The sequence below is a fragment of the Chiloscyllium plagiosum genome, unplaced genomic scaffold (assembly GCF_037043375.1).
Source record: "Chiloscyllium plagiosum isolate Xiang-an unplaced genomic scaffold, Cpla_swu_hap1 HiC_scaffold_11, whole genome shotgun sequence".
Lineage (NCBI taxonomy): Eukaryota > Metazoa > Chordata > Chondrichthyes > Orectolobiformes > Hemiscylliidae > Chiloscyllium > Chiloscyllium plagiosum.
In genome coordinates, this window is record NW_028270149.1 from 52,824,120 (window position 1) to 52,850,512 (window position 26,393).

The window sequence follows — 26,393 nt, forward strand, 5'->3', positions numbered from 1 at the left end:
GGAAAGTTACAGCTCATTTATGAACTATAGTTCTTAAAAAAAAATTCATAGGTAGTGTCTCGCAAAATTTGCTTTTTCTCATTGTGCTCACTTTAATATTTAATCTGTACTAATAATTGTGTATATATAAGCACATACAGTTGTTTTAATGCTTCAGTTCAAAATACATCATCCGAGTACTTGTAATAATTCTGTGCTAGATTTCATCTTAATTTTCTGGATGTGAACAATAATAGTTACAGTGAGTTGAACCTTTTAATGTCTCCGTAAATTGTCAAACAATTTTATTTTCTCTTTGCGTCTTCTCCTCCTCATGTCAGAGTACACTTATACCTAAAATTAAACTTCAGGCTCAATGTGAGAACATTACTGATTTCTGTGTGCCTCCACAGGTAGTTCATGCATTTTAGCATGAATTTCTGATTGTAGGTAATTCTCAGGTAAAGGGTGATTGAGAAGAATTCCCCTCCCCACCCCCTTCCTGGCATCACAGAATTGTATTAAGAAAAATTATTAAGGTGTTTTTCAAATATCCTCACGCACAGGATGTCAAGTTGATCCTTGGTGTGCCTGTTTTATGCTAATAAAGGGAGATTCTATTTCAACAAGGCACTCTGTACCCAAATCATTAACCTAAATTTTCTATTTACTATTTTTGGTTCCAATTTATTGCATTTACAGGTTTCCTTAATAGGTGACAGAATTCCCTTTATTAAATTTTCATGTATATGCTTCACTGTTAAGACCACTATTTGTTACCCATTCTTAATTGCCCTTGAACGGAATGATTTGCATTGTTGTTTGCTAGTCAATTACATTTCTGTAGTCATATGTAGGCCAGACCAGTTAAGGATGGCAGATTTTCTTCATAAAGGATATTAGTGAACCAGATTGGTTTTAATGAATTGAATGAATAGATTCACAGTCACCCATAATAAGATTAGTTTTGTTTTAATTAAATTCAAGTTCCATCAGCTGCCTGAGTGGGATTTGAACACATCTCCAAAACATTAGCCTGAGCTTCTGGTTTATTAGTCGAATGACATTACCTATGCCTCGTCTTTCCCTTTCACCATGAACTTATTTGAATAGTCAACTGCCATTTATGGTTTTACTGTAACAGATCTGTTGATGAAGAAATGAATGAGATTATAAAATTTAGTTCATACATTTTTTCTTACTTAAAAGTTAAATCTTAATGAATTTCTACTAGGTTGGAAAATGAGCCACATAGATTTACAAGTTCTCAGCTTTGATTCCTGGGACTGGATTTTGGGAATGATTAGATGGTCATTCCTTGACAGTGCATCCCCAAGGTCTGATTAAATCCGTGCAGTCATGTCGTTTCTACATCTTTGGAGGGGAATAAGTGAGAGTCAGGGCCACCTGATACAGGTCTAAGGTGGGAACAGAGACAGGCAGCTGACTTGGATGGCAATTGAGAACACCCACCTTTGTTCATTGCTATGAATTTATACAGCCATCCTGATCAATCCCCGTTTTAAAAATAGTTCTTTGGTCTTGCACTCCCCAGTATTTAAAGGCTACTTTACGTGGACTACTGACTTTCAGTTTCAGAGGTTCATCTTGTAATGGCAACAATACCAATACTTTATCACCCACCTGAAACACTCTAGTTGATGAAGGTTTATTTGCCCATTCTTTCATTTTCATAGGTAAAGTTTAATTGTGCAGGAACAATCTTACACACTCCGAGTCTTTCTAGAAACATGAACACTCAATTTAACATTGCAGATTCATCTTTCTCATTCAAGAACTTCTTCTTAACCGGTTTTAATGGACCTCTAATCTCATGACCATAAAACAGTTCAAATGGGCTAAGTCCAGTAGATTCATTTGGAGAATCTCTAGTAGCAAATAATGAAAAATCTAATTCTTTGTCCCAATCCTACGGTAACCATATAATATTCCTTGAGAGTTTTAAGATATTGTCTAAAGTTTCCTGTGTTTGCAGATTATGTGCAGTTGACTTCAATTGTTTTATTTCCAAACCGCTGATAATTATTTGGAATACTTTAGACATGAAGTTAGAATCCTCATTAGACTGTACTTCAATTGGTAGTCCATTATAAAACTGTGTAAACTTTTCCATTCCCCCCTAACAGTAATCATCCTTAAAGGAATAGCTTTTAGATATTGAGTTGTCATTTCTATATTATGATGAGATACTAATGCTTTTTTTTTGGTATTGGCCCTACACATTCTTCTTGCACACAACTAAATGTTTTTTCAAAAACTGGTATAGATATCAAAGGTGTTGGTCTGATTACATGTTGAGGTTTTCTTTCCACCAGAAATATATGATATGTTCTAAAGAACTGCACTACATCTTGATGAAATCCTGGCTATGTAAAAATACCTGTTTATTTATGCCTGTCTTTTCCATTTTCCTGAGTGTCCAGACAAAAGAGCTTCATATCTTTCATACACTATCATCTTGAATGTCTAGCAGAAAGTAAACAACCATCTATTCTTCGAATACAGTTCTGTGAGGATACTTCCACTTCCTTATCAAAACTCTGCTCTTAGTATAATAGCACTATGAAATCCCTTCACCTTGTGCTTCAGTTGAGCTGTCTCTGCTAACTACTTAACTCTGGATCTACTTACTGAGCTTCAAGTAATGAAGTCATGTCTTATGTCACTTTTGAACTTTTCTCATTCTTAAAGAAGAGTTTGATGTACCCTACTGTCTGCTTGTGTATTATTATGACTGCTGATGATGGACTTTGCTTAGCCTGGTCATTACATGTGACGGAAAAATAACCACAACCTGGCCCTGCATCTGTTGCATTTCTTGTCTCAATTGGACATTGTGATTCGAGGAGAAGTTGATGGAAAAAAGGCTTAGTATTATGGATTACTTCATGATCATCAGCTATTATTGCCATCTTTCTAGCAGCTGCAACCATTTGGCCCTTAACATGAGTTCTTATTACAGAAGGTTGTGAGTTTTTAAATTCCTCCCAGAGAATAAAGTCTCTAAGTGCATCATACATAATTTCACTTTCTAATGCTCTTATCCATCTATCAAAATTACTTTGTATAATTCCTTCAAATTATACAGATTTGCCTAGGCCTTTGGCACCAACTTGAGTGGACCCAATCCAATATTGTTTTCTTCAGTGTATCATCATCCTGAGAAATCTCTGACAATGAAACATAAATTTTCTGTGCTTTACTTGTCAACCTATTCTGCATGGACAATGTCAAGTCCTCTTTGCCCAACTCAATTGCCTAGCTATTTTCTCAAATGACACGAAAAATGCCAAAACATACTTTTCCTCAAGTTTCAGTTAAGGCCTGTACAAACATTCCCATACTGGACTTCAACTTATGATTCAGGTTGTCCGCAGTAGAGCCTGATCAGGATCTGACGTCTCCTATTTTAACTGTGCCATAGTTGGCTTAATTCATGTTCTTTCTCTACCCTTTTCCTTCACAATTCTAATTCAAATCTACTCATTTCCAAATTCTACTTTCTTAATTCCAACTCCATTTCCTTAACTTTTTCTGCCTTGTTCTTCATCTTTTTATGCCATCTCTAGTAGCTTCATTCTCTCCTCATGATCCAGCTATTTCACCTCTAAATTAGTATCACCCAATTCTGACATTTCACTCCCTGAAGTACTTGGCCTTTTTTTTGCATTTCCTCTAAATCCACGTGCTATGAAATTCCCTTTAAGTCTGTCAGTGACAATTCCGCCACCTTTGGAAATCTTTTATTTCAAATACTACACCTTAAGTGCAGTATAGAACCTGAGTTTTCCATCACCTGCATGATTTATCAAACCACTGTCAAGTCATATTTGCCTCAATTTAAAGGATATCTTTAAAGAAATTGAAACTGTAACTTGCGCAGCATCAGTTGAAGGTTGCACTTAATTTAGTGCCAGCAGAGTGTCTTTGTGAAAGTATAATCATATCAGAAGTAAAGGAATCATGTTTAAGGATAAATAACTGTAAGATATCTGTTTATACCACTTATTATGCACTGTCTTCTAAGATGAAAATTGAGAGTCAGAGGACCATTCCATGGATTTGAATGCCTAAGCTATGATAACGATCCACCATAGCAGTGAATAAGTGCTGCAGAGGTGCTGTCTTCAACCTGAAGCAGTAAAATTGATTTATTGGGTGGCAGTAAATAATAGCATAGTATATTGTGCAAGGGAGAGTTTTCCCAGTGCCTGCATTCACTATTTATTTTTTAAAACAAAATTTCTTGATGTTGCACACTCATAGGATGTGGTGTCACTGGCTGGAATATTGATCATTTATGCCATTGTTAATCAAGTTTGCCAATGTAATAAGAATGGTTCAATTTCAAAAGACCTTTTTTTAAAAAAAAAGTAGGTTAGGAGACCAAAGGGTGCAAACTGTATGAATGTTAACTGGGGAGAAATGGAAAGGAAAATTGGGTTTGTGTAACAAGTGGCTAACTTGCAACTGTTCATTTTGTGCTTGAGACTTGTGTAGAATTTCAGATAGGAGCTTACCAGTATTGACACATTAAATTTGTAATCTTGGGCAAATTATTCACAATAGATACTTTAATTTGCCTTTGAATATTATGACTTTACTATGATGTACTGCAAAGACTCTAATCAATTAAGTAGGGTTTTTTAATAATAACAGGCACATTATTAATTTTCAGTTGTGTTTTTGTAGAATATTTCACTGACCTGAGGGGCCGGAGTGAGGATGATCCAGCCCTTCACTGGGAATTTTATGGAAGCTCTGCATGTGGTGAGTACTAAAATCATAGCTATTATAAATAAAGAGTAAGGAATAAAAGATACATTGGCTCATTTAAGCTTATTCTTTACATCAATCATTTAAAAAAAAAGCCCAATTTTGGAGCCTACTCATTTCATGTTATTAATTTTGAGTTCTATTGTCAACAAACTGAGCTAGATAAAAATCCAGTTGAATGAACAATACATTTAAATTTGTTATAATTCAACGTTACTATGACCTGGATTTTCTACTTGGTGTTATTTCACAATTAGCATTGCCTGTCTAATATGACGTTAGAATGGAATTGATTGCAGAATCTAGTCTGATGTACATAATTTTATTCAAATTTATTTCCCATGTACACAACTAACCCCTGATAAACGATGATTACAGAAGTACTGAAAATCTAGTGCTAAACACTATGTAGGTAATGTTAAGCAAAATTAGTTGCACTTCGCAACTGATTTAGTTTATTTGAGCAACTCCATAAATCATACAAGTTATGTTCAAAAAACCGAAATACATTAAACATAATATGCAAGAAATGGCAGCAAGATGCGTCCTTCAATTGGCCTGCTCTCGGCCTAGCTCTGAGCCCTGGGACCTACCAGGTAGTGCAAATCTGTGCATCCGAGACAGAATACCTTGCAGTAAGAGAGGCACGGATACCTCTGAGCTATCCATGTCCGAGGACTCAGCTACAAGCAAAATGTTTATTTTACTGTTCTGTTCTTCAATGCCCTCAAGTTCTGTCTGTTATGGACCAGTTAGGTGGTGGTTGCTATACCCTCTATTCAACCTACGAGTGAGAAGCTTTTCATTTTGAACTACTATTTACAATAAAAGAAACATTCTTTCTCTATTATCTTACAATGTGATAAATTTGAGGCAGGAAGCATAGTTGAGGGACTTCTTTGATATCTATTAACTGTATACACCCTTCTATTAAAGACAATGTTGACCAAAACACAATCACTCGGGAGGAGTCCCAGGCCTCTGCCCTCCATCTCCCTATAGAAGAGCCAACTACTAATGTCCTATACTGCAATGTTATTAGTAGTTACATGTCTTTAGTGAGTGAATATAAGAACAATGAGTAGGAGTGAGCTATTCAGCCCCTTGAGCTTGCTCTCCCAATCCACAAGATCATAGTTGATCTAATTACAACCTCAACCTTGATCATTTTTCACCCTCTTGCTTAACAAGAATCTATCCATCTTTGCCTTAAAAATGTTCAGGGACTCTGCTTTCACCACTTTTTCAGAAAGAGAGTCCCAAAGACTTGAGAAGAGTAATTTTTGCCTCACCTCTGTTTTAAATGGACAAGCCTTCATTTGCAAACAGTAATCCCTGGTCACAGTGATCCTCTTTTGTGAGAGGAAGTATCCTCTTCCCCCTTGTCAAGACCCTTCAGGATCATGTATTTCAATCTAATCACCCTTTACTTTCTGAACTCCAGCACTTCTAATCCTAACCTTCCCGTCTTTTCCAGTGTGACTGCTCCCAACCCAATCCCCTCCTCTCCGCCCATTCTAGTTATTAGCATAGTAAATCTTCTCTGAACTGTCTCCAGTGTATCATTCCATAAGGTGACCAAATGTGAACACATGCTCCAGTCGTGGTCTCACCCGTGCCCTCTATAACCAAAACAAATCATCCCTACTTTTATATATAGTTCACCTCACACTAAATGATAAGATTCTATTAACTTTCCTAACTACATGCTGGACCTGCATGCTAACGTTTTGCAATTCATGTATCACAGAATTCTGCAGACTTTTACTATTTAGATAATACACTTGATTTTTATTCTTCATTATTAGGTAGCTGCCATCTGGAGGCACCTTCACTCTGAAATCATGAATTAATTCTCTCTGATTACACAATAACAGGAGTAATATATTCCGCTCTGGTCTGGTCCAGAAAATGCTGTTCTAAGAAACTACCTCAAAAACAATCTATGAACTCCTTATCAATGATACATTCACCCATCTGACATTCCCAAATAATATGCAGATTAAAATCTCGCATGATTATTACTGTGTCTTTTGGAAGAGCTCTCATTATTCCTTTGTGTTACAATCTACTGTGTAGTTACTATGAGTGGCCTGTGTACCACTCACCCTATAGGAAGTAGCAATGTTGTTGTGCTTTCTCGACCATTGCATGGGTGGATCAGAACAGATTGTTGATGATCGTCACTCCCAGGAACTTGAAGCCATCTCATTGGTCTTTTCCCAATTCTGGTGCCAGTGCTTCATGAACTGGAACACACTTATCCCATACCAGTCTTTGAGCCAAGCATTCATCTCTATAATCTGACTTATCCTATGCTAATTTGGACATGTCTTGGGTAATAATGCAGCGATTGTAATTTTTTGAGGTTTTGCTTCATAATTTGTTGCTTAGCTTCTCAGAGTGATAATAAAGAACCTCCTTGTTTATCCTGCCAATGTCCCTTGTGCCTATGAAGACCACAATACTATCTGACCCCTCTCATTGACCATCTCCACTTCAGCACCATTGGTACAGACAAGTGCGTGCCCTCCACTCTGTTTCCTGAAGTCAATGACTACCTCCTTCATTTGTTGATGTTGATGGAGAGATTGTTGTCTTTACACCAAATCCCCACATGTACTCCGTCTCCTTCCTGTATTCTGTCTTGTCATTGTTTGAGGTCGGCCCTACAATCATGATGCCGTCAACAAACTTTTAAATGGAATTGGGGCGGAATTTGGTCACACAGTCGTGGGTGTATAAGGAAATTCTTTGTATTCCTTGTAAATTCAAATCTTGTATGTTGGTTAACTCTTACTCTCTATCGCTTCCTGCCATTGTCTATTTCTTGTATCAATGCATTTCTCTTTGATATTTATTTCACTCTTTGATTTGTTCTCAACTTTGATCCCACGCCTCACTGTTTATTTTAATAGTCTCTAATTGCTTTGTTATGTGTTCTGCAAGAACACCAACCGCAGCACTGTTCAAGTGGGAACCGTCCCATTGGTCTTTCCCCAATTCTGAACCCACTTCTCCTATACCAGTCTTTGAGCCAATCATGCATCTCTATAATTTGGCTTGCCCTATGATAATTTGCATGTCTTAGGTAATAATGCAAAGATTATGATCTTTGAGGTTTTGCTTTTTAATTTTTTTGCTAGCTCCTCATATGGACAATAAAGAACCTCCTTCTTTATCCTGCCAATGTCCTTTGTGTTTACATAGACCACAACACTATACCTTACCCCTCTCATTGCACATTCTTCTCCAGTTCTGAGAAGATTTACCGAACCCTGGCACTGGGCAGGCAATACAGTTTTCTGGACTCTTATTCTTTGATGCAGAGAATAGTGTAAATCTCCTCACAATACTGTCCCCTACTACCACTACATTCTTCTTCCTCTGTCTCTTGAAGGGCTTCCTGTACCATGTTACCATGATTAAGGAATAATACAGTACAGGCCCTTAAGTCCACCAAGACTGCAACTATACGTGATGCCTTCATAAACTAAAAACCTTTTGCCTGTATGCCGCCTGTATTCCTGCTTGTTCATAAATCTGTGAAGATGCCTTTAAAGACATTGCTGTTGTACCTGTCTTCACCATCTCCTCTGGCAGTGCACTTAGCATCCTCTGTGTTTAAATAAAAACCCCTACTTCTCACACCTCCTTTAAATTTATCCCCATTTACCTTAAATCTATGTCCCCTAGTAATTGACATTTCTACCCTAGGAAAAAGATTCGTGATAATCCATTCTATCTATGCTTCTCGAACTTCTGTAAACACCTATCAGATCACCTCTCATCTTTCAACATTCAAGTGAAAACAAACTAAGTTTGTCCAATGTCTCTCATAGCTAATACCCTCCATACCAGACAGCATCCTGGTAAAATATTACTCCACCTCTCCAACACTTTCAACATCCATCTGGTAGTCTGGCGACAGAACTGTACAAAATGTTTCAAATGTTGCCTACCTAAAGGTTTATACAGCTGCAATGTGACTTGTCAATTTTTATACTCTGCCATATGCCTTCTTGACCACCTTATTCACTTATGTTGCCATTTTCAGTGAACTGTGGACCTGTACACCTAGATGTCTCTGTGTGTTGATGCTACTGAGGGTTCTACCGCTTACTGTAAACTTTGTTCCTGCATTAGATTTTACATTTGTCCAGATTAAACTCCACTTGCCATTTCACCTCTCCATCCTGTTGTATCTTTATCCTGTTGTATCTTTTGGCAATCCTCCTTACTATCTGCAGCTGTCCCATACTTTGTGTTGTCTGCAAAATTACTAATCAGGCCACCTATACTCTCCTCCAAATCATTTATATATGTTACAAAAACAGGGGTCCCAGCACTGATCTCTGCGGTACACCACTGGTCACAGATCTCCAGTCTGAAAAACACCCTTCCACCATTACTATCTGCCTTTTATGATCAAGCCAATTCTGTATCCAACTTAACAGCTCACCACAGATCCCCTGTTCTTCATCTTTTCCATCAGCTTCCCATGACGGACCTTGTCAAAGACCTTGTTAAAGTCCATATACCTACTGCCCTGTCCTCATCAATCATCTTTGTCACTTCCTCAAAACATTTGTAACATGACCTTTCCCACGCAAAACCATGCTGTCTATTGCTAATATTTCCGTACTTTTCCAAATGTGATAGACAAATTTGTCAACCCATTGTCCGTGAAGCCCTGACTCTCATCCAACTGAAAGAACTCAAAATGTGTTAGACAGCTGCAAAGTACGAAGGTCTTCCACTCCACTTTGAGTTCCTTTACCTGCCTCACTCGCAATCACACTTCCGTTGATGGACACTGACCAAATCAGATGAACCAACCCCAAGAAGTGTGATTGCAAGGTAACTTACCACACCTGTTGTATTGCAGTGTCTGTAATTCAGCCTCCTGTTGATAAACTGAGCTGAAACTGGTAAAACTTTAAACTGATTGCCATTGATGTGTTTAGTCTGGAGCAAAGTGACATCCAGGAACACTTACATTCTACAACTGTGACATGTCACTGTCCTGCCATACTGTGTTTTAATCAATTTTAAATTATATTAATCACTTATCTATATTACGTTTTGTATAATTTATTAGCTTTACAATGAGGACCAATTCCAATCAGCTACAGTGAATCTGTTTCTATCTCTGACTGCTTATTGTTAGGTCCTCAACTCATGGCATCTTTTAGCTAATGCTGACTGCTTGACCTAGGTCCTCATACCTGCATGTGTTCCAGTATCATGATGGATACAATGCTAACATTTCCTCACTCTGCACTCTCTCCCCAAAAAGAAGAAATTATGAGTGTCACCTCAGATGTGCTTTGCTTTCCCCATTTACTGAGAATGCCTATCCTGACTGTAGAGATTCCAGGCATGGAGAAAACCATTGGCTTTTTCATCTCTGACATCTTGGCATGACTTTCATGTGTGGGGCTCATTGTGTCATTGTGCTGGTTATATACTCTGCTGTTGAATTCATGAGACAAAGTTGTGTCCCTGAATGGAACATTTAGAGCTTTGATTCCATTGTTCAAGTACTAGCTCCGTGGTTCTCAGAGGTACATATTGCTAATGAAGTGAAACATTAAAAGGTGTCCTGTGAGAAAGACCACATGTTCTTGTAATGAGGAAGGATTCTACACTGTTATTGCTTCAGACAACTGTGCAGACTCTTAATTGGAAATGACATTAGATCACATGAAACTTTAGAACAGTATAAGTGCATATATATTTACAGGAATGTATGAGAATGGCTGCACTTTTACGAAGAACTGACAATTGTGGTGCACACAAGATTCTGTTAATCCAGTCTCTCCATCAGGTTAGAACTGATATTGGTCTTCAACATCAGCTGGACCAAACTGTCCTCGAATATGGTGAAGATTCAGTGGTCAGAGAGTCCTCTGCCAATCAGAGTCCCCACCTTCCTCTTGTGCACAAGCATGTCCTGCTTTGAGAGCACAAGAATGTTGAGTTTGATGGGAATCGTTGCATAATCATGCATAATCCTGCCAGATGGTGAGACCACCCCAATGAGTAGGAAGCACACTACAAAGGCAATGTTAGATTGTCAGCATGAGATAGGTGGAACCCTTTAGTGCACACCATGTGTTGGTGAGGTGGGTATGTCTGTGTGATGTGACTGTATTTGAATTTTAAGTTAGAAACAGTTGGATTTTTGTCAGTTTTGTGAATGGTGTTTTTAAAAAGATCAGAAAATCTTTTGAAATAGTGACTCAAATGTATTATTTCCAAAAAAGCATTGAACTGCATTCAAATGCCGGCAGTATACCCATGGTGTTAATGGATCAGATATTTACACTGCTGACTTTAGAAACTAAACCGAGACTACTAATTCATTTTTTGACTATAATTCAGAGGGGAAAACAGATTTTAGTTTTCTAAGCAGGAGAATCCAGCTTTAGGTCATGGAGCTTCCATGGGAGAGTTTGTGTCAAAGTCTTTGAGTTAGTCGAACTAAGGATGTTTAGACAATCAGAGTTGTGAATGGTTCAAGCCAGCAGACTCAAGAAGTCATAAAACTGGCTCAGCATTCCAAGGAAAAGAAATTGAAAACAATCAATTAATTAAAACAATTTTAAAAGTTGAGATAGGTGTGATATTTCTCTGGAATTGAGTACCAAAACAAATAGTGTTGGGAAATAGATTGAAACTTTGTTTTGCTTCATTTTATGAAGCAAAACAAGTTAAGATCTTTATAACTGTATTAGATGTATAGGTTGTTTTTAATTTTGCATAATAAACTTATGTTCTGATGTTTAAGAACATCTGCAGCCCTGGGTAGCAATGTTTCAGTGACTTATCCACCACATTAACCAACTGCAAAAAATCAGCACACCATCTATCAAGTCAGTGTTGTAGCTGTACTGGAACAGTTTGGCTAGGAATATGGAATGTTCTGGCATACAGAAAATTCCCGAATGTTGCAGTATTGAGTGCCTCCAACTATTTCTTCATGTCAAGTGGAGTGAACCAAATTGTGTGAAGACTGGCATCCACGGTGTTGGGGACCTCTAGGAAGCTGAGATAGATCATCCACTTGGCACATCTGGCTGAAGGCTGTCGCGAATTCTTCAGTCTTATCTTTTGTAGTCTCTTCCCTCATTGAGATTGGAGATATTTGTGGATTCTCCTCTCCAGTGAGTTTTTTCATTGTCTTCCACCATTCACCACCAGCTTTTGCAAGACTGCAGAGCTTGGATCTAATCCCTTCATTTGTGGGATCAATTTGCTCTGTCTGTCATTTGCTATTAATGTCGTTTGAACACTTCTATCAAACTCATTAATTTTTCTAAAGTGAACAACTCTAGCTTTATTAAGAAAATCTCCTAACTGAACTCCTTCATCCCTGGAATCATTCTCAAAATCTACCACACATTTTCTAAAGTGTTCACATTCTACCAAAGGTGTCCAGAATTGAACACATTTCCAGTTGAGGCAAAACAATTACTTCATAAAACTAATCATAACTTTGTTGCATTTGTACTATTCTCCTCTATTTATAAAACCTAGATTCTCATATTTCTTTTCAATAACCTTTTCAATCTAAACTGCCACCTTCAGTGATTTGCACACACACACACCCCAAGTTATTTATGTTAGCAGTAATAATAATTTTTTGTGCTTTGTTAAATTACAACCTAAATCCTTTGCTACAATTTCTTTATGTCATTTTGCCAATATCCAGGTAATTAATACATATTAGAATTACTCCTGTTAAACTTGACTCAACAACCCTTCTTGCATTACTGACAGTAATGTTGTCACAGCTCACCTTAATTTTGTATATCAGCATAATTGATGTCGTTAGAAACGGGGGGCCCAAGTACTCAACCCTGAGCAACTCTTCTTAATATTAGTTCGCATTTTGACCTTAACTTTCTAACACCAATGCTTTCCTTTTTTAGTGAACTTCCTATACAATTCCATTGCTTCAATAAGGATTTCAGTAGCTCTAACACTACTAAAGAAGTAATGTGATCTTTTGAAAATGATTCTGAAAAACTGCTTTTAATATAATAAACTATGTCATGAGAGAATGACCTAAAAGTGATTACCCTGAATTGCTTTCTAAATATCATTCATTCATTAACTCAGGAAATACTGTTTGGTTATTCAAGTAATCATAGAGTTTTGTTAATTACTTGTAAGGCTGCCTGTGTATAATTGTCTTGACATAATCATTTTATTTGAACTTTTCAGAGCAGGACAAGGAAACTTCTTGTAACATTTTGGCAAACCCTCCTGGCCTTGATGAAGAGGAAGATGAAGATATCAATTATTTTGCATTTGAGTTTTCAGACAAACCTCTTCTTACATGTTACAATATACAAGCTTGCCTTTCTCATGGGTAAGACTGGAAGTCTAATCCAACATAGTTTGAAATATAATGGTGGGAATTTAATCCATTGACAAATTTGGTGTTCTTGAATTATAACATTGATCTTTCATCATTGGGATAGTTAAGAAAGAGTGGACAAGTCTTCTTAGATTAAGGATTTGTTGGAGATATACATTCTGGGATAGGTAAGCACCAGGATTTCCATGTACTCCTACTGACCCACAAGGAGATCTTAGAAGTTGAAATAAAAACTTTCCACCTTGAAGCCAGGATCCAGCCCATTACAGGCTCTATATAAAAAGAAGAAGCAGCATTAAGCCATTTGTCCCTTCAAGTCTGCTTTGCCACTAGTATGATAATGGCTGGCAATTTAACTGAGTACCTTTATTCCCACTTTCACCCCATACCCTTTCATTTCAGCCCCTAAGAATTATATCTAACTCACTCTTGTAAGCATTCAATGTTTTGACCTCAGCCACTCTGGCAGAGAATTCCACAGGTTCACCACTGTCTGGATGAAGAATATTTCCGCACCTCAGTCCTAAATGGCCTACCAAATACCCTGGTTTAGGACTCTCTAATTATCAGGAGCATTCTGCATTTATCCTGTCCAGTCCTGTTGTAACTTTATAGGCTTCTTTGAGATCCTCTCTAATTATTCTAAACTGCAGTGGATATAGCCTAATTGATCCAGTCTCTTGTCATGCATCAGACCTGCCATCCCAAGGAATCAGACAGTTAAACCTTTTATTACACTTTCTCCATTGCCAGAACTATCTAACATCCTGCTTACACTATGCCTGCTAGGTGTAAGGAGGTGGGGCATGGGAGATAAAACTTACCTTCTTATTTTGTAGATTCATACAGTCTTTTGTTTATTTTATAACATAGAACAGTACAGCACAGTACGGGTCCTCTATGTTGTGCCGACCTTTTATCCTCCTCTAAGATCAGACTACCCTACATACCCTTCATTGTACTATCTTCCGTGCGCCTATCCAAGAGTTGCTTAAATGTCCCTAATGTAACTGACTCTACTACCACTGCTGGCAGTAAATTCCACACATTCAGCACTCTCTGTGTAAAGAACCTACCTCTGACATCCTATCCTAAACCTTCCTCCAGTCACCTTAAAGTTATGTCCCCTCATGATAGCCATTTCTGCCCTTGGAAAAAGTCTCTGACTATCCACTCTATCTATGCCTCTCATTATCTTTTACACCATTATTAAGTTACCTCTCATCTTTCTTCGCTCCAGTGAGAAAAGCCCTAGCTCCCTCAACCTTCATAAGACATGCCCTCCTGTCCATGCAGCATCCTAGTAAATCTCCTCTACACCCTCTGTAAAGCTTCCACATCCTTCTGATAATGGGGCGACCAGAACTGAACACAATATTCCAAGTGTGGTCTAACCAGGACTTTATAGAGCTGCAGTATAATCTCACAGTTCTTAAATGCAATCCCCCTGCTAATGAAAGCCAACACACCATATGCCTTCTTAATAACCCTATCAACCTGGGTGGAAATTTTGAGGGACCTATGGACGTGGACCCCAAGTACCTTTGTACCTCTATGCTGCCAAGAATCCTGCCTTTAACCTGTAATATGCATTCAATTTCGACCTTCCAAAATGAATCACTTAACACTTTTTCACTGCTACTTATCAGCCCGGCTCTGCATTCTGTCAACCTCCCGTTGCAACCTACGACAGCCCTCCATACTATCCACAACTCCAACAACCTTCATGTCATCAGCAAACTTACTAACCCACCCTTCTACTTCTTCATCAAGTTATTTATAAAAATCACAAAGAGCAGAGGTCCCAGAACAGATCCCTGCGGAACGCCACTAGTCACCAAGCTCCAGTCTGAATACTTTCCATCAACCACCACCCTCTGTCTTCTAAGGGCCAGCCAGTTCTGTACCTGACAGACAGGTTTCCTTGTATCCCATGCCTCCTTACTTTCTACCATGGAGAACCTACCATGGAGAACCTTATAAAACGCCTTGCTAAAATCCATATACTCCACGTCTACTGCTCTACCTTCATCAATGTGTTTTGTCACATTCTCAACGAGTTCAGTTAAAAATCACACAACACCAGGTTATAGTCCAACAGGTTTATTTGGAAGCACTAGCTTTCAGAGCACTGCTCCTTCAGATGGTTCAACAACCACCTGATGAAGGAACAAGGCTGCAAAAGCTGCTGCTTTCAAATAAACCTGTTGGACTATAACCTGGTGTTGTGATGGTTAACTTTGTACACTCCAATCCAACACTGGCACCTCCAAATCCAGCAATTCAGTAAGACTTGTCAGGCATGACCTGCCCCTCACATAGCCATGCCGACTATCTCTAATCCAGCTATGCTTTTCCAAATAATCATAAATCCTGTCTCTTAGAATCCTCTCCAATAATTTGCCCACCACCAACATAAGACTGACTGATCTGTAATTCCCTGGATTATCCCTATTCCCTTTTTTGAACAAGGGAATAACCTTTGTCACCCTCCAGTCACCTGGTAGTACTCCATTGGACAGTGAGAGTTCCAAGATCATCGCCAAAGGTGCAGCAATGTCTTCTCTCATTTCCCGTATATTCTGTCTAGCTGAGGAGACTTATCTATCCTCATAGTTTTCAAAATGTCTAGCACATCCTCCTTCTTAGCAACAATCTGTTTGAGTGTACCAGCCAGTTTCAAGCTGTACTCACAAACGAAAAGGTCCCTCTCACTAGTGAATGCAGAAACAAAGTATTCATTAAGGTTTTCCCCACCTTCTCTGACTCCAGGCATAAGTTCCCTCTGCTATCTCTGATCAGCCCTACCCTCACTTTGGCCATCCTCTTGTCCCTTACAAGTGTAGAATGCGTTAGGGTTTTCCTTAATCGTACTTGCCAAGGCTTTTTCAGGACCATTTCTAGATTTTTAGATTCCCTACAGTGTGGAAACAGGCCCTTCGGCCCAACCAGTCCACACCGACCTCCGAAGAGTAACCCACCCAGACCCGTTTCCCTCTGACTAATGCACCTAATAGTATGGGCAATTTACCATGGCAAATTCACCTGACCTGCACATCTTTGGACTGTGGGAGGAAACCGGAGCACCCGGAGGAAACCCATGCAGACATTGGGAGAATATGCAAACTCCATACAGTCGCCCTAGGCTGGATCCCTGGTGCTGTGAGGCAGCAGTGCTAACCACTGAACCACCATGTGGACCCTAAGTCCATTCTATAGTTCCTTTCTGGCTACCTTGTAACTCTCTCGAGCCCTGTCTGATCCTTGCTTCCTCAATCTTAAGTAAGCTTCCTTCTTCGTCTTGACTAGATGTTTCACCCAAGGTTTCTTCCCCCTACCATCCCTTCATTGCCTCAGTGGGAAAAACCTATCTAGTACTCATGAAGCAAGTCTCTAAACAACCTCTGTTTGTTGTGCTTCTTCTGTTGTGCATTTTCCTGAGAATATCTGCTCTCAATTTATGCTCCATAGTTCCTACCTAATAACATTGTAATTCTCCCTCCCCCAGTTAAATATTTTCCCATACCATCTGCTCCTATCCCTCTCCGTGAGTATTGTAAAGATCAAGGAGTTGTGATCACTACCACCAAAATGCTCTTCCACTGAAAGATCTGACACCTGACCTGGTTCATTGCCAAGCAGCAAATCCAATATGGCCTCCTCTCTAGTTAGTCTATCTACATATTGAGCCAGAAATCCTTCCTGGATACACCTGACAAAATCAGCTTCATCCAAACTATTTGGACTAAGGAGATTTGAATCAATATTAGGGAAGTGGAAGTCACCCATGACAACAACCCTGTTACTTCTACACCTCTCCAAAATCTGCCTCCCAATCTGCTCCTCGATGTCTCGGGGGTCTATAGAAAATCCCAATAAAGTGACTGATCCTTTCCTGTTTTTGACTTCATCTAATAATGACTCAGTAGGCAAATTTTCCTTGACAACCTCTCTTTCAGCAGCTGTTATACTATCCCTAATTAGCAATGCCACTCCCCCACCTATTTAACCCCCTCCGTATTCCTTTTGAAACATCCAAACCCCAGAACATCCAACAACCATTCTTGCCCCAGTGATATCCAAGTCTCTAATGACCACAACACCATAGCTCCAAGTACTAATCCATGTTCTAAGTTTATCACCTTTATTCCTGACACTTCTTGCGTTAATTTTGATAAAGACTAAACTTAAGTGGCAGTACTTTTCATTGGTTGATATTTCTCTGACTGCAGTTTCTGAATAGGAGTAATATGGTTATCAGAATAAAACCACTGAATGTTGTTGTATTGGCTGTTTGACAAAAATGATCATTTTGTGAATTCAGAAACAGACGTTATTTGATTAACCTGTAATTACATGGGTTTAAAACTGAACTGCTGTACTTCAGGAACATATCAAAACATTGCATAATTCTAGATTATGATTTACCATTCATTACTTTAATCAATTAAATCGCAAAGGATAACTAAAGGGGACTTCTGAGGAGTTGATGATGTAGGGGTATCACTGGATTGTTAGTCCAGCGACCCAGATAATGTTCTGGTGACCCAGGTTCAAATCCCCCTACAGCAAATGGTGGAATTTGAATTCAGTTAAAATCTGGAATTAAGAATCTAATGACTACTATAAAACCATTGCCAATTGTCTGGGAAAACCTATCTGATTCACTAATGTCCGAAAGGGAAGGTAATCTGCCATCCTCACCTGGTCTGGTCTATATGTGATGCCAGATCCACACAATGTGGTTGACTCTTAACTGCCCTCTGGGCAATTAGGGATGGAACATAAATGCTGCCTAGCCAAGAATGAATAAAAAAAACTTACAAAAAATGAGCATTCTTGTTGTTTCACAAGATAAATGAAAGGTAAATTGTTCACGATAATTTTGTATGAATTCTATGGTATGGTGCCTGTAGAGTATTGGACTATTTGTTATGGTTATCTGCATAGTTGTAAATTCTATTTTATTTGATATTTCTTTCTGTTTGTGCAGCCCTTGCAATTGGCTTGTATTAGCCGAAGTTCTTCGAAGACTGAAAATGTCAGTCAGGATTTTCCAATCCCGCTTCCCTCACTTTGAAATAGCTACCATTACAGAGGTAGAATTTTACAAACAGGTGTCCACAAGCCAGGTACATTTCCAACTTGGGAACCTTCAGTTCTGCTCCCTCGATGGCAGGATGTCTCTGGAACTGGTACGGTGTGTACCTGAGTTGTTGGACCTCCTTGGTTCTACGGTGGAACTATTAACTGAAGACTGTGAGAAAGTTATTACATTCACAAGGTGAACCAAAATCATGACTGATCGACAAACTATTCCCACTTTGAATAATAGGGAATGAATTGATTGGGTACTAGCAGGTGTGTATACTAAGCCAGCCAGTACTTCTGTTGTTTCAAATCAGGCATGGACCAGCCACCCAAACAGAACAGAAAAATAATAGGTCAGTTCTGACCTTAGTGCAACAAAATAAGGATTGCTGGGATGTTTAAAGGAAGTGTTAAAAATACTTTAACTAGGTTCATTAAAATATTTTCTACCCAACTAATTATGTTGAGTGCACCTAAGTTTGTGATCCACTAACCATGAAAAACAATTAGTAATGGATTAAGTGATTCTTGTGAAATAATCAATATTTATTCCTGTTCCCAAATTTTGGTTATCATTTTTCCTTTAATCGCTTTTTACGTAAGGTATATAACTTCCTTTCCTTTCTACCCAATTCACTCACTATCATACGCAACACTAGTCTCCTTTCAGAGCACAGGTTGGTGGTCTATTCACAGTCATTTAAGAACTGCATTCTCAGACAGCTGCAAGAAGATAGCAAGAAAGTCTGAAGAGTTTTCCTGGTTTCTCCCACTCTTCTTCATGGATTCTTGAGCTAAATGATAACACTTCATATTATGAATCTGAGAGCAGTCATTAAACAGAGTATAGATTAAACTTGCATCCAAACATTATAACACAATATGCTTTACTGTGTTAAAGAAACACAGCTGTGCGTGCGCAACTTTTTGTTTGAAAAATTAATTTGTATCTGACTTAGATACTAACAGAACAAAATGGTATTAATTTTGAATGAATTGGGTAACATGTTTCAAGATCAAGAAACAGGAATTAATCAGAATTATATCACCTGAAAGATCTAAGACATAAGTATCAAAGTCAAAACTCTTCAGTGTAGTAACTGAATACACATTCATTCCTATGTTTGGCATTTCACACTGACAGAGGATATTTTAATAAACTTGTTCACAAAGTAAACAGTTTATCTCAAGCAGTATCTAGAAATTGGATCCAGAATGTGTACCGTTTAATTAGCGATTCCAACGTTTCTGTCATATTTATATGTTTTTTTGGTGCTTATATTTTCATGATCAAAATTTATTTTCCAGTTTAAAGCCAATCTAATTAGGTTGGTAAAATGAAAATTGAATACTGGTATGCATGATGTTAGTTGAAGTAAAAGCTAAATGGAGATTTTATTGGATACAGATAAATTTGAGCCCACATTACACATTTGTACTACTCTGTGATGATGCACTTTACTTTGAATACTTGTTGAGTTGCACTTATCACTGACTTGCTGTACTGCTGGAGAAACATAAATTTAATTCAACGCCACACCAAGATACAAACCTAATAGCGTGCAAGACATGAAAGTACTTACATTGAGGAAAATCATACAGACAAGAGATCTATAGTTCAGATTCTAAACTACTAATGTTGATCTTCACTCCTTCAACTATATTGCAAAGACAGCCGAGGGTTACACATTCGATTTTTGCCATATAATTTAAGATTTTGAGCCAGAATCTAATAAAGATTTATTTTTGAAGCAGTCCATCCACCAAACCTCCTGTATTTAAATTGTACACCAGAAAAGAATAATCTCAATCCAGAGGGAGTCATTTGGAGGTACTCCTATTATTTTCAATTTAATATGAAGCAGTTGGGACATGCAAGTCTTCAGAAATGGCATTTTAACTCATGTCAGATGTTTGAAATGTGATAACCTGCCTGGGCTTCATGACAAATATTGGGTAACTCACAGTAAAACCAGATTTAAAGAATTCTCTCTCTGACCGCTGGACTCTTCTGACTGTATGCTCCCTAAATCAAATTTAAATGAGCATGCTTTTGTTCACTCATGCTGGATGTGAAGTGTTCCTTTGCTAGGCACAGTGCGTTCAATAAGTGTAATGAGATTGTAAATACTGGGCATTCATTTTGTCCAACTTTTTAAATGCTCAGAAGTTCCATTTGCAGTTCTGTGCCATTATTACCTCAGCTCTGTTACATGTTTGACAATGACGTAGCACATTTGTTGAAAAAGCTATCAACTGTGTAGCATAATGCATGATTTTGCAGTTTGCTGTTACTAGAGCCTTATCTAAAAATATTTAGCCTTGCACTACTGCGAAGTACAACTATTTTTTAAGATTCTGTGCAAGTGAAGATACACCATGCAGACAGGAAATGTGTTCTGAGATGCAACAGTTCCTCAATAGGTATATGTTCAAGTAATATAACTCCTTGCCTCCTTATATCACTTGTAAGGTATAATCTTATTTAATCTCATCCTTTTGTAGAAGCTGAATGTTTGTAGCATACAGTTTATACTAATCCTGAAGGTGGTGTTGTGGGTTATATTCAGTGACTTATTATCTATAGTGGTCCTCAATTAATATTATGCAATAACCCAACTCAACCTACAATCAGGTACCACTGCCTGAATCTTGGGTGAAAGTAGCATGAGTAATTCAGTCCTAAGTTAAATCATGTGTGAAGTTTTTCCTTAAACATTAAACCACTGAATTGCTGAGTCACAAATGGACAGCTTCCATACCAAGGACAGCACTCTCCCAAAACCCCCCGGAGTTAATGACATGATCACATGCTACACTAACTGTTGCATCTCAGATCATGTGCCCTGTCAGATATTGGCATATGACAAATGCTAAGAGGATGAAGCCAAGATCTCCATGACACAATGAGGTCTCCATTGTACTTGGAAGAGTACAACCCAAGAAAACTTCTCTAACCCCAGCTCTCTGAGCACCATTCATGAATTAGAAGAGCAAGTACCATATTCCTAACCAGGGACACGTTACTACATCCATTACCACATTTGACTCTCACATGTCCCATCATAGTATTGGCCAAGAACTCCAAATTGCCCCACTTCCTATACCACCTTTGGAACATTCAACCCTTAAAAGCCTTTACCAAATGAGCACTGTTGACATTCCGTTTGCCGTAGATCTCTCCCTCAACTGTATAGAATTGTTTCATGAGCAAATGTTTGTTTTCTTAATAAAGATCCACAAAATCCCCTCACCCAGCATCTTGAACGTCCATCGGCTTTATATGCCTAATCTACATTGGAGCTGTAAAGGAGGAGACCTGCTTCCCCCTTAAGGATAATTCTGGTCTCTCTCAATCACCCAGCCCTCTCCACCTGAAATAAGCAGTGCCTTGCCCTACAACCCACTCTCTTGCCTCTTTGTATTCTATTTTTCTATCTCCGTAACAGCTTTCTCCTCGCTTTCTCATCTCCTTCTCTCTCCTCTTTCTTAAGCATTTTATTTCTCTAACCCCTACTTCTCCCTCCCTCCTGTCTGACAACCTACCCCTCGTTACCTTCCCTATCCTGGGTTCAATTATTTCTTCGTCTTTATTCTAACCCTTTGACCCTCAAGGAAAGGCAGTTGACTAATAAGGGAATTCCAATGGGAGCGAGGACGATGGTGGAATACCCATCGGCTACCCTATGCCTTTGAATTCTATGAACAGCAAGAAGATGGAAGAGGGTTTTCCTGCCAATTAAGGGCCTCTTACCACTGCTACCAGTATTTTACTAATCAAACTCTCTGGGCTCGGATATGTGGAGCCTCCTGATCAGACACTCTGTAGCTCAAAGAGGGGGAGTCTAGTAGTAGCCACCACCCAAGTGGTGCTTTTGGGACTAAAGAGCTTCTAGCCTTATGATGGGATCCCCAGCAGCAGCTCATTTGCTGCCTGATTGTCGTCGACTCTAGTCCCACACTAAAACCATCACTGCTAAACAATTTCAGCCTCTTGTGTGTGCTGCTATGTCTTAACGAACTGCTGCTGGGATGGTATATAGAAATGTTCCCAGTGCGAAGTACTGAATGCATCATTAATTTTTTTGTCTGTAGGTGGTGCTATAATAATTACAGTGTATAATTCATCATGTACAGTCATCCTCAACTAATGCTATGCAGGAGCCCAATGTCATTAGCAGTAAATTGTTTGTTTCTTTGCCTGAAACTTCGATGAAAATAGCTAATGTGTTTTATTCCTCAACTCGGTGGTGCCATTTATCCATCTCTTACTAAATCCTACTTTCAGTTAGATTTGGACTTGATATGAGTATTTGTTATAAATAATCATTTATTTAAGAGAATATTTGCGCTTTTATTTTGAGAACTATGTAACTGAGTTAATCCATAAGCTTGAGAATATATATAAGCACAAGAAGAAACACATTGCTGATTTTCTCCCAATCACTACGTAAAGGAAGAAAGTCCTGTTGTTGGAGAAAAAATAGTTTAGTCTTTAATTCGCTGTTTTCTTGTAAATTATATGATGCGAAAAATGCCTATACTTGGCTTTATTCAGCTGAGAATATTTTTCCTCTTTGGTGTTGAAGTTCTGCTGCAGTAATTCTGAATGGTTCACTGTTTTCTACTATACAATCAGAAAATCAAAAGATGTAAGATTAGCACACAATATTCAATCCTCAGCTCTAACAGCCAGAAAAGTTGATCTGGGGTAAGCACCAATACTAAGCAATCTTTAAGTATTGCCCAGCTTGTTAAGTTTCAACCAACAGTGAAAATAATTTAAACAACAGCCTAGTTCATTAGTAATAATTTTACTCATAACTTGGATGATATGTCACATCTGATTCTTAGACGTGACCACATAATCGAAACTGACCTGTGCAGTACAAAGAGGTGTTGCTTTGTTGTAGGCATTTCAATTGTGTTAAACTGGGCTGCATTTGTCTTTTGAATTTGGTATAGGAAATATCATTAAACTATTTGGCAAAAAAGTAGGTGTATTGGCAATATTGATTTAAGATGTTTGGTCAGGGATTTCTTTTGACTAAATTCTCGTTAAAACATTAAGTAAAATAAGTGATAAACAATTTTCAGTACAAAATGTAAACAATATGTTCATGTCAGAAAACGTTTTAATCAGCAAAGAAACTTAAAAAGAAACATACAGTATTGTCAGTACATAATTAATGTAAATTCCTTTGCAGAGTAGTTCGAAAAGGATTTGAGATATATCAATAGCTACTTCCTTAGCATAACTTCTCCAGTCCATACTCTACTGTTTATGTATTTAATTTGGCCATCTATGCGTGATGCAGGAAGCTGAAAATACTCAGTGCATTATCACACCAAACAAATAAAGAGATTATATGTGGCATACCAAGACTGCTGTATAACAAAATTCACATTTCTAGACTCCATTGGGTTTAGACCTAAATTTGAAATTCAGTTATCAACACAGCTTTTCAGAATTAAATCAGTTCACCAAAATCAGCAGGCTCTTGTAAATTATTAAATAAATAAAATGATAAATAATAAACTTAACTAAGTTAGAAAACAAATACATTAGACATTACAATAGAGCAACCACAATGGTGCCTTTCTTAATCTGTTAGAAACTGCTCATTTAATCACAGTTGTTAAATAAAAATGTTGCAAGGCTCAGTCCGCCTGCCAATCAGCATCGAAAAGAGATAATACTAGGTTAATTTTTCAGGGATGAAGGATCACATCTAATTTTTTTTTACCTTTTTAAACAGGTCCCTTCTCCAGTTTTGATCAAGTTGTAGAATTCCAGCATTTTGTGTTTGTTTATCTTTGGCAAATTCCTATTTATTTCTACTGTAAGCAATCAGTTGAACATTTTAAATAAAGAGGATTACTGCTCCCTACTATCTGTGCTGATATAAATTCATTCTAAATCTGCCCATTGATCCAGTTTTTTTTTGTAATTTGACCACGTGTTGTGTTACCTGGGTGCTCAAGGTCTGCTGTAATCTCAGTTTATATCCCAGCATTCCTTCAAAGTAATGGCATTTCTATTCAGAAAAACAATTAACTCAACCATGTGGAGATCAAATTCTGCTAGTTAACTGGGCAAATTTTTATGGCAAAATCTCCAGTGAGGTAGCTGAATTTTGGTGCTGCAACTCTGCAAAGAATCTGTTGCAATGTATAGATAGAAGTATTTACCTGTTGAAAACTGCTGCAGTTATCTAAAATAAACTTCTGACAAACCAGATAAGGCTACACCTTCATGTACAAATCCTTCTGAAAGTTTATAAGATTGTTCTATGTATATTTGTACAGTGTTTGATATTGCTAAAATGGAGTTGGAACCCTGTTGGTTAACTCTTAGTTTATACAAAGACGTCTACATTGTTTTGCTGGAAAGTAAACCAGTCATTGATGGGTTTTTGAATTCTTCATGTTTATACATTTGTTGTTTATATACACCAGAGTTTTTTTTTCTGTTGAAAAAGTAAATTATTTAGTTGACAGCATATTTCATTTTGAAGATTTAACAAATGTATTGTGTTGGTAATATAAGCAATGAGAAACTTAGGTGAAAGTCTGTAGATTGGACTTTTCAGATCTATTTGTAAGGAGCACATAGAGAGAAGGCCTTGCTGTTTTGTTTACAATAAGTTGGAATCTGGAATGAGTCAAACATCCATTTATACAGCTATCTGAAGTCAACTCCCATTAAACTTATTTGGATTCTTACCTTTTTGATTCTGAGTTCATTTACTATAATTTATTAACTTCTACATCTTCTATTTGAGAAAATGTTTGCTAAAATCATGTGCTCTGTATATTCCTCAGTAATAAGGTTCTTGAAATGTTAAGATCAAGGGCTTTCATAAACCGTATTCATTTAGTATATGATAATTGCAGTGGTACATATGCATACACTTGCTTGCACCTACATCAGGCGTCAATAACTCAGAACCCTAATGAGTGACAATTCCAAACACAATGCACAGGTTGAATGAAAGTTAAATTCAAGTTTTTATTATGACTGGTTGCTTTTTATACTTTTCTTTTTTAACCCTTCCAAATGTCTTTTTGGCATGTCTCCACATCACATGCTACAACTTAAAAACACAACTCCATCGCAAAGGAAATTAATAAACCTTTATTATTATTCACTTCACAAATAAAGCTAATACTAACCTAATCTATCTCCATTGATCTTTAGTGGGTGAGTGTAAAGTAATGTCTGATCTAAACCCCTGCTCTTATTTGTTAGGTAAGATTAAAATTGACCATGCTGCATTTGTTATTCCAGAAAGCCAGCTGGCAAAGGAATGAAGTGAAACCTTATATTTTTAGAATTGGACACTAAGATACACTTCTAACTCAACAAAGACTTTGTAATCTATATCTATTTATCTGGACTCATGAACTAACAGTTAACATCCACTGCCTGTATACTATTAAGTACAACATACATGTAACACTAACTTGCTCACGAACAAGTTCCATTGCCATTGAGAGAACAAGATGAGTCAATTATTGTAGATGTAGAGACGTAAAGTTGTAGAGACGCAGACAGCACAAAGATCCTTCAGTCCAACTCATCTGTGCTGAACAGATATCCTAAATTAATCTAATTCCATTTGTGAGCATTTGGCCCATAGCCCTGTCAACCCTTCCTGTTCATATTGCCATCCAGATGCTTTTAAAAATGTAATTGTACCAGCCTCCACAACATCCTCTGGCAACTCAATCCGTACACGAACCAGCCTCTGTAAAAATTGTCCCTTTTTAGTGGTCCTTTTAAATCTTTCCCCATCTTAAACCTATGCCTTCTAATTTTGGACTTCCTTGCACTAGGGAAAAGACTGTTCATCCAATCCATGCCCCTCATGATTTCATAAACCTCTAAGATCACCCTTCATCCTCCAACAGTCGAGGGAAAATAGCCCCAGCCTATTTATCCTCTCCCCATAAGCTCAAACCCTCTAATCCTGGCAAAGTCCTTCTAAATCTTTTCTGAACCCTATCAAGTTTCACAACATCTTTATACTATAGCAGTATTCCAAAACAGCATTCACCTTTCACAGTTGCCTATGAAATAAGTCGTTGATCTTATGGAAAAGCACAAACCATACAGTGAAGAACTCTGGTAAGC

General features: G+C 37.9%; 1 protein-coding gene across 3 annotated transcripts in view; it reads left to right on the top strand.

The window, feature by feature from the left end:
* The window catches only part of bcorl1 (BCL6 corepressor like 1), a 265,520-nt gene extending 240,538 nt beyond the window's left edge, over positions 1–24,982 (top strand). For all 3 annotated transcript variants that reach the window (XM_087992055.1, XM_043704668.2, XM_043704670.2), the window contains 3 exons: positions 4,693–4,770; positions 13,009–13,156; positions 18,159–24,982. In XM_087992055.1, the coding sequence (XP_087848181.1) occupies positions 4,693–4,770; positions 13,009–13,156; positions 18,159–18,453 (521 nt within the window). In that variant the 3' untranslated portion in view covers positions 18,454–24,982. The remainder of the gene's footprint in view (positions 1–4,692; positions 4,771–13,008; positions 13,157–18,158) is intronic.
* Positions 24,983–26,393: the final 1,411 nt, after the last annotated feature.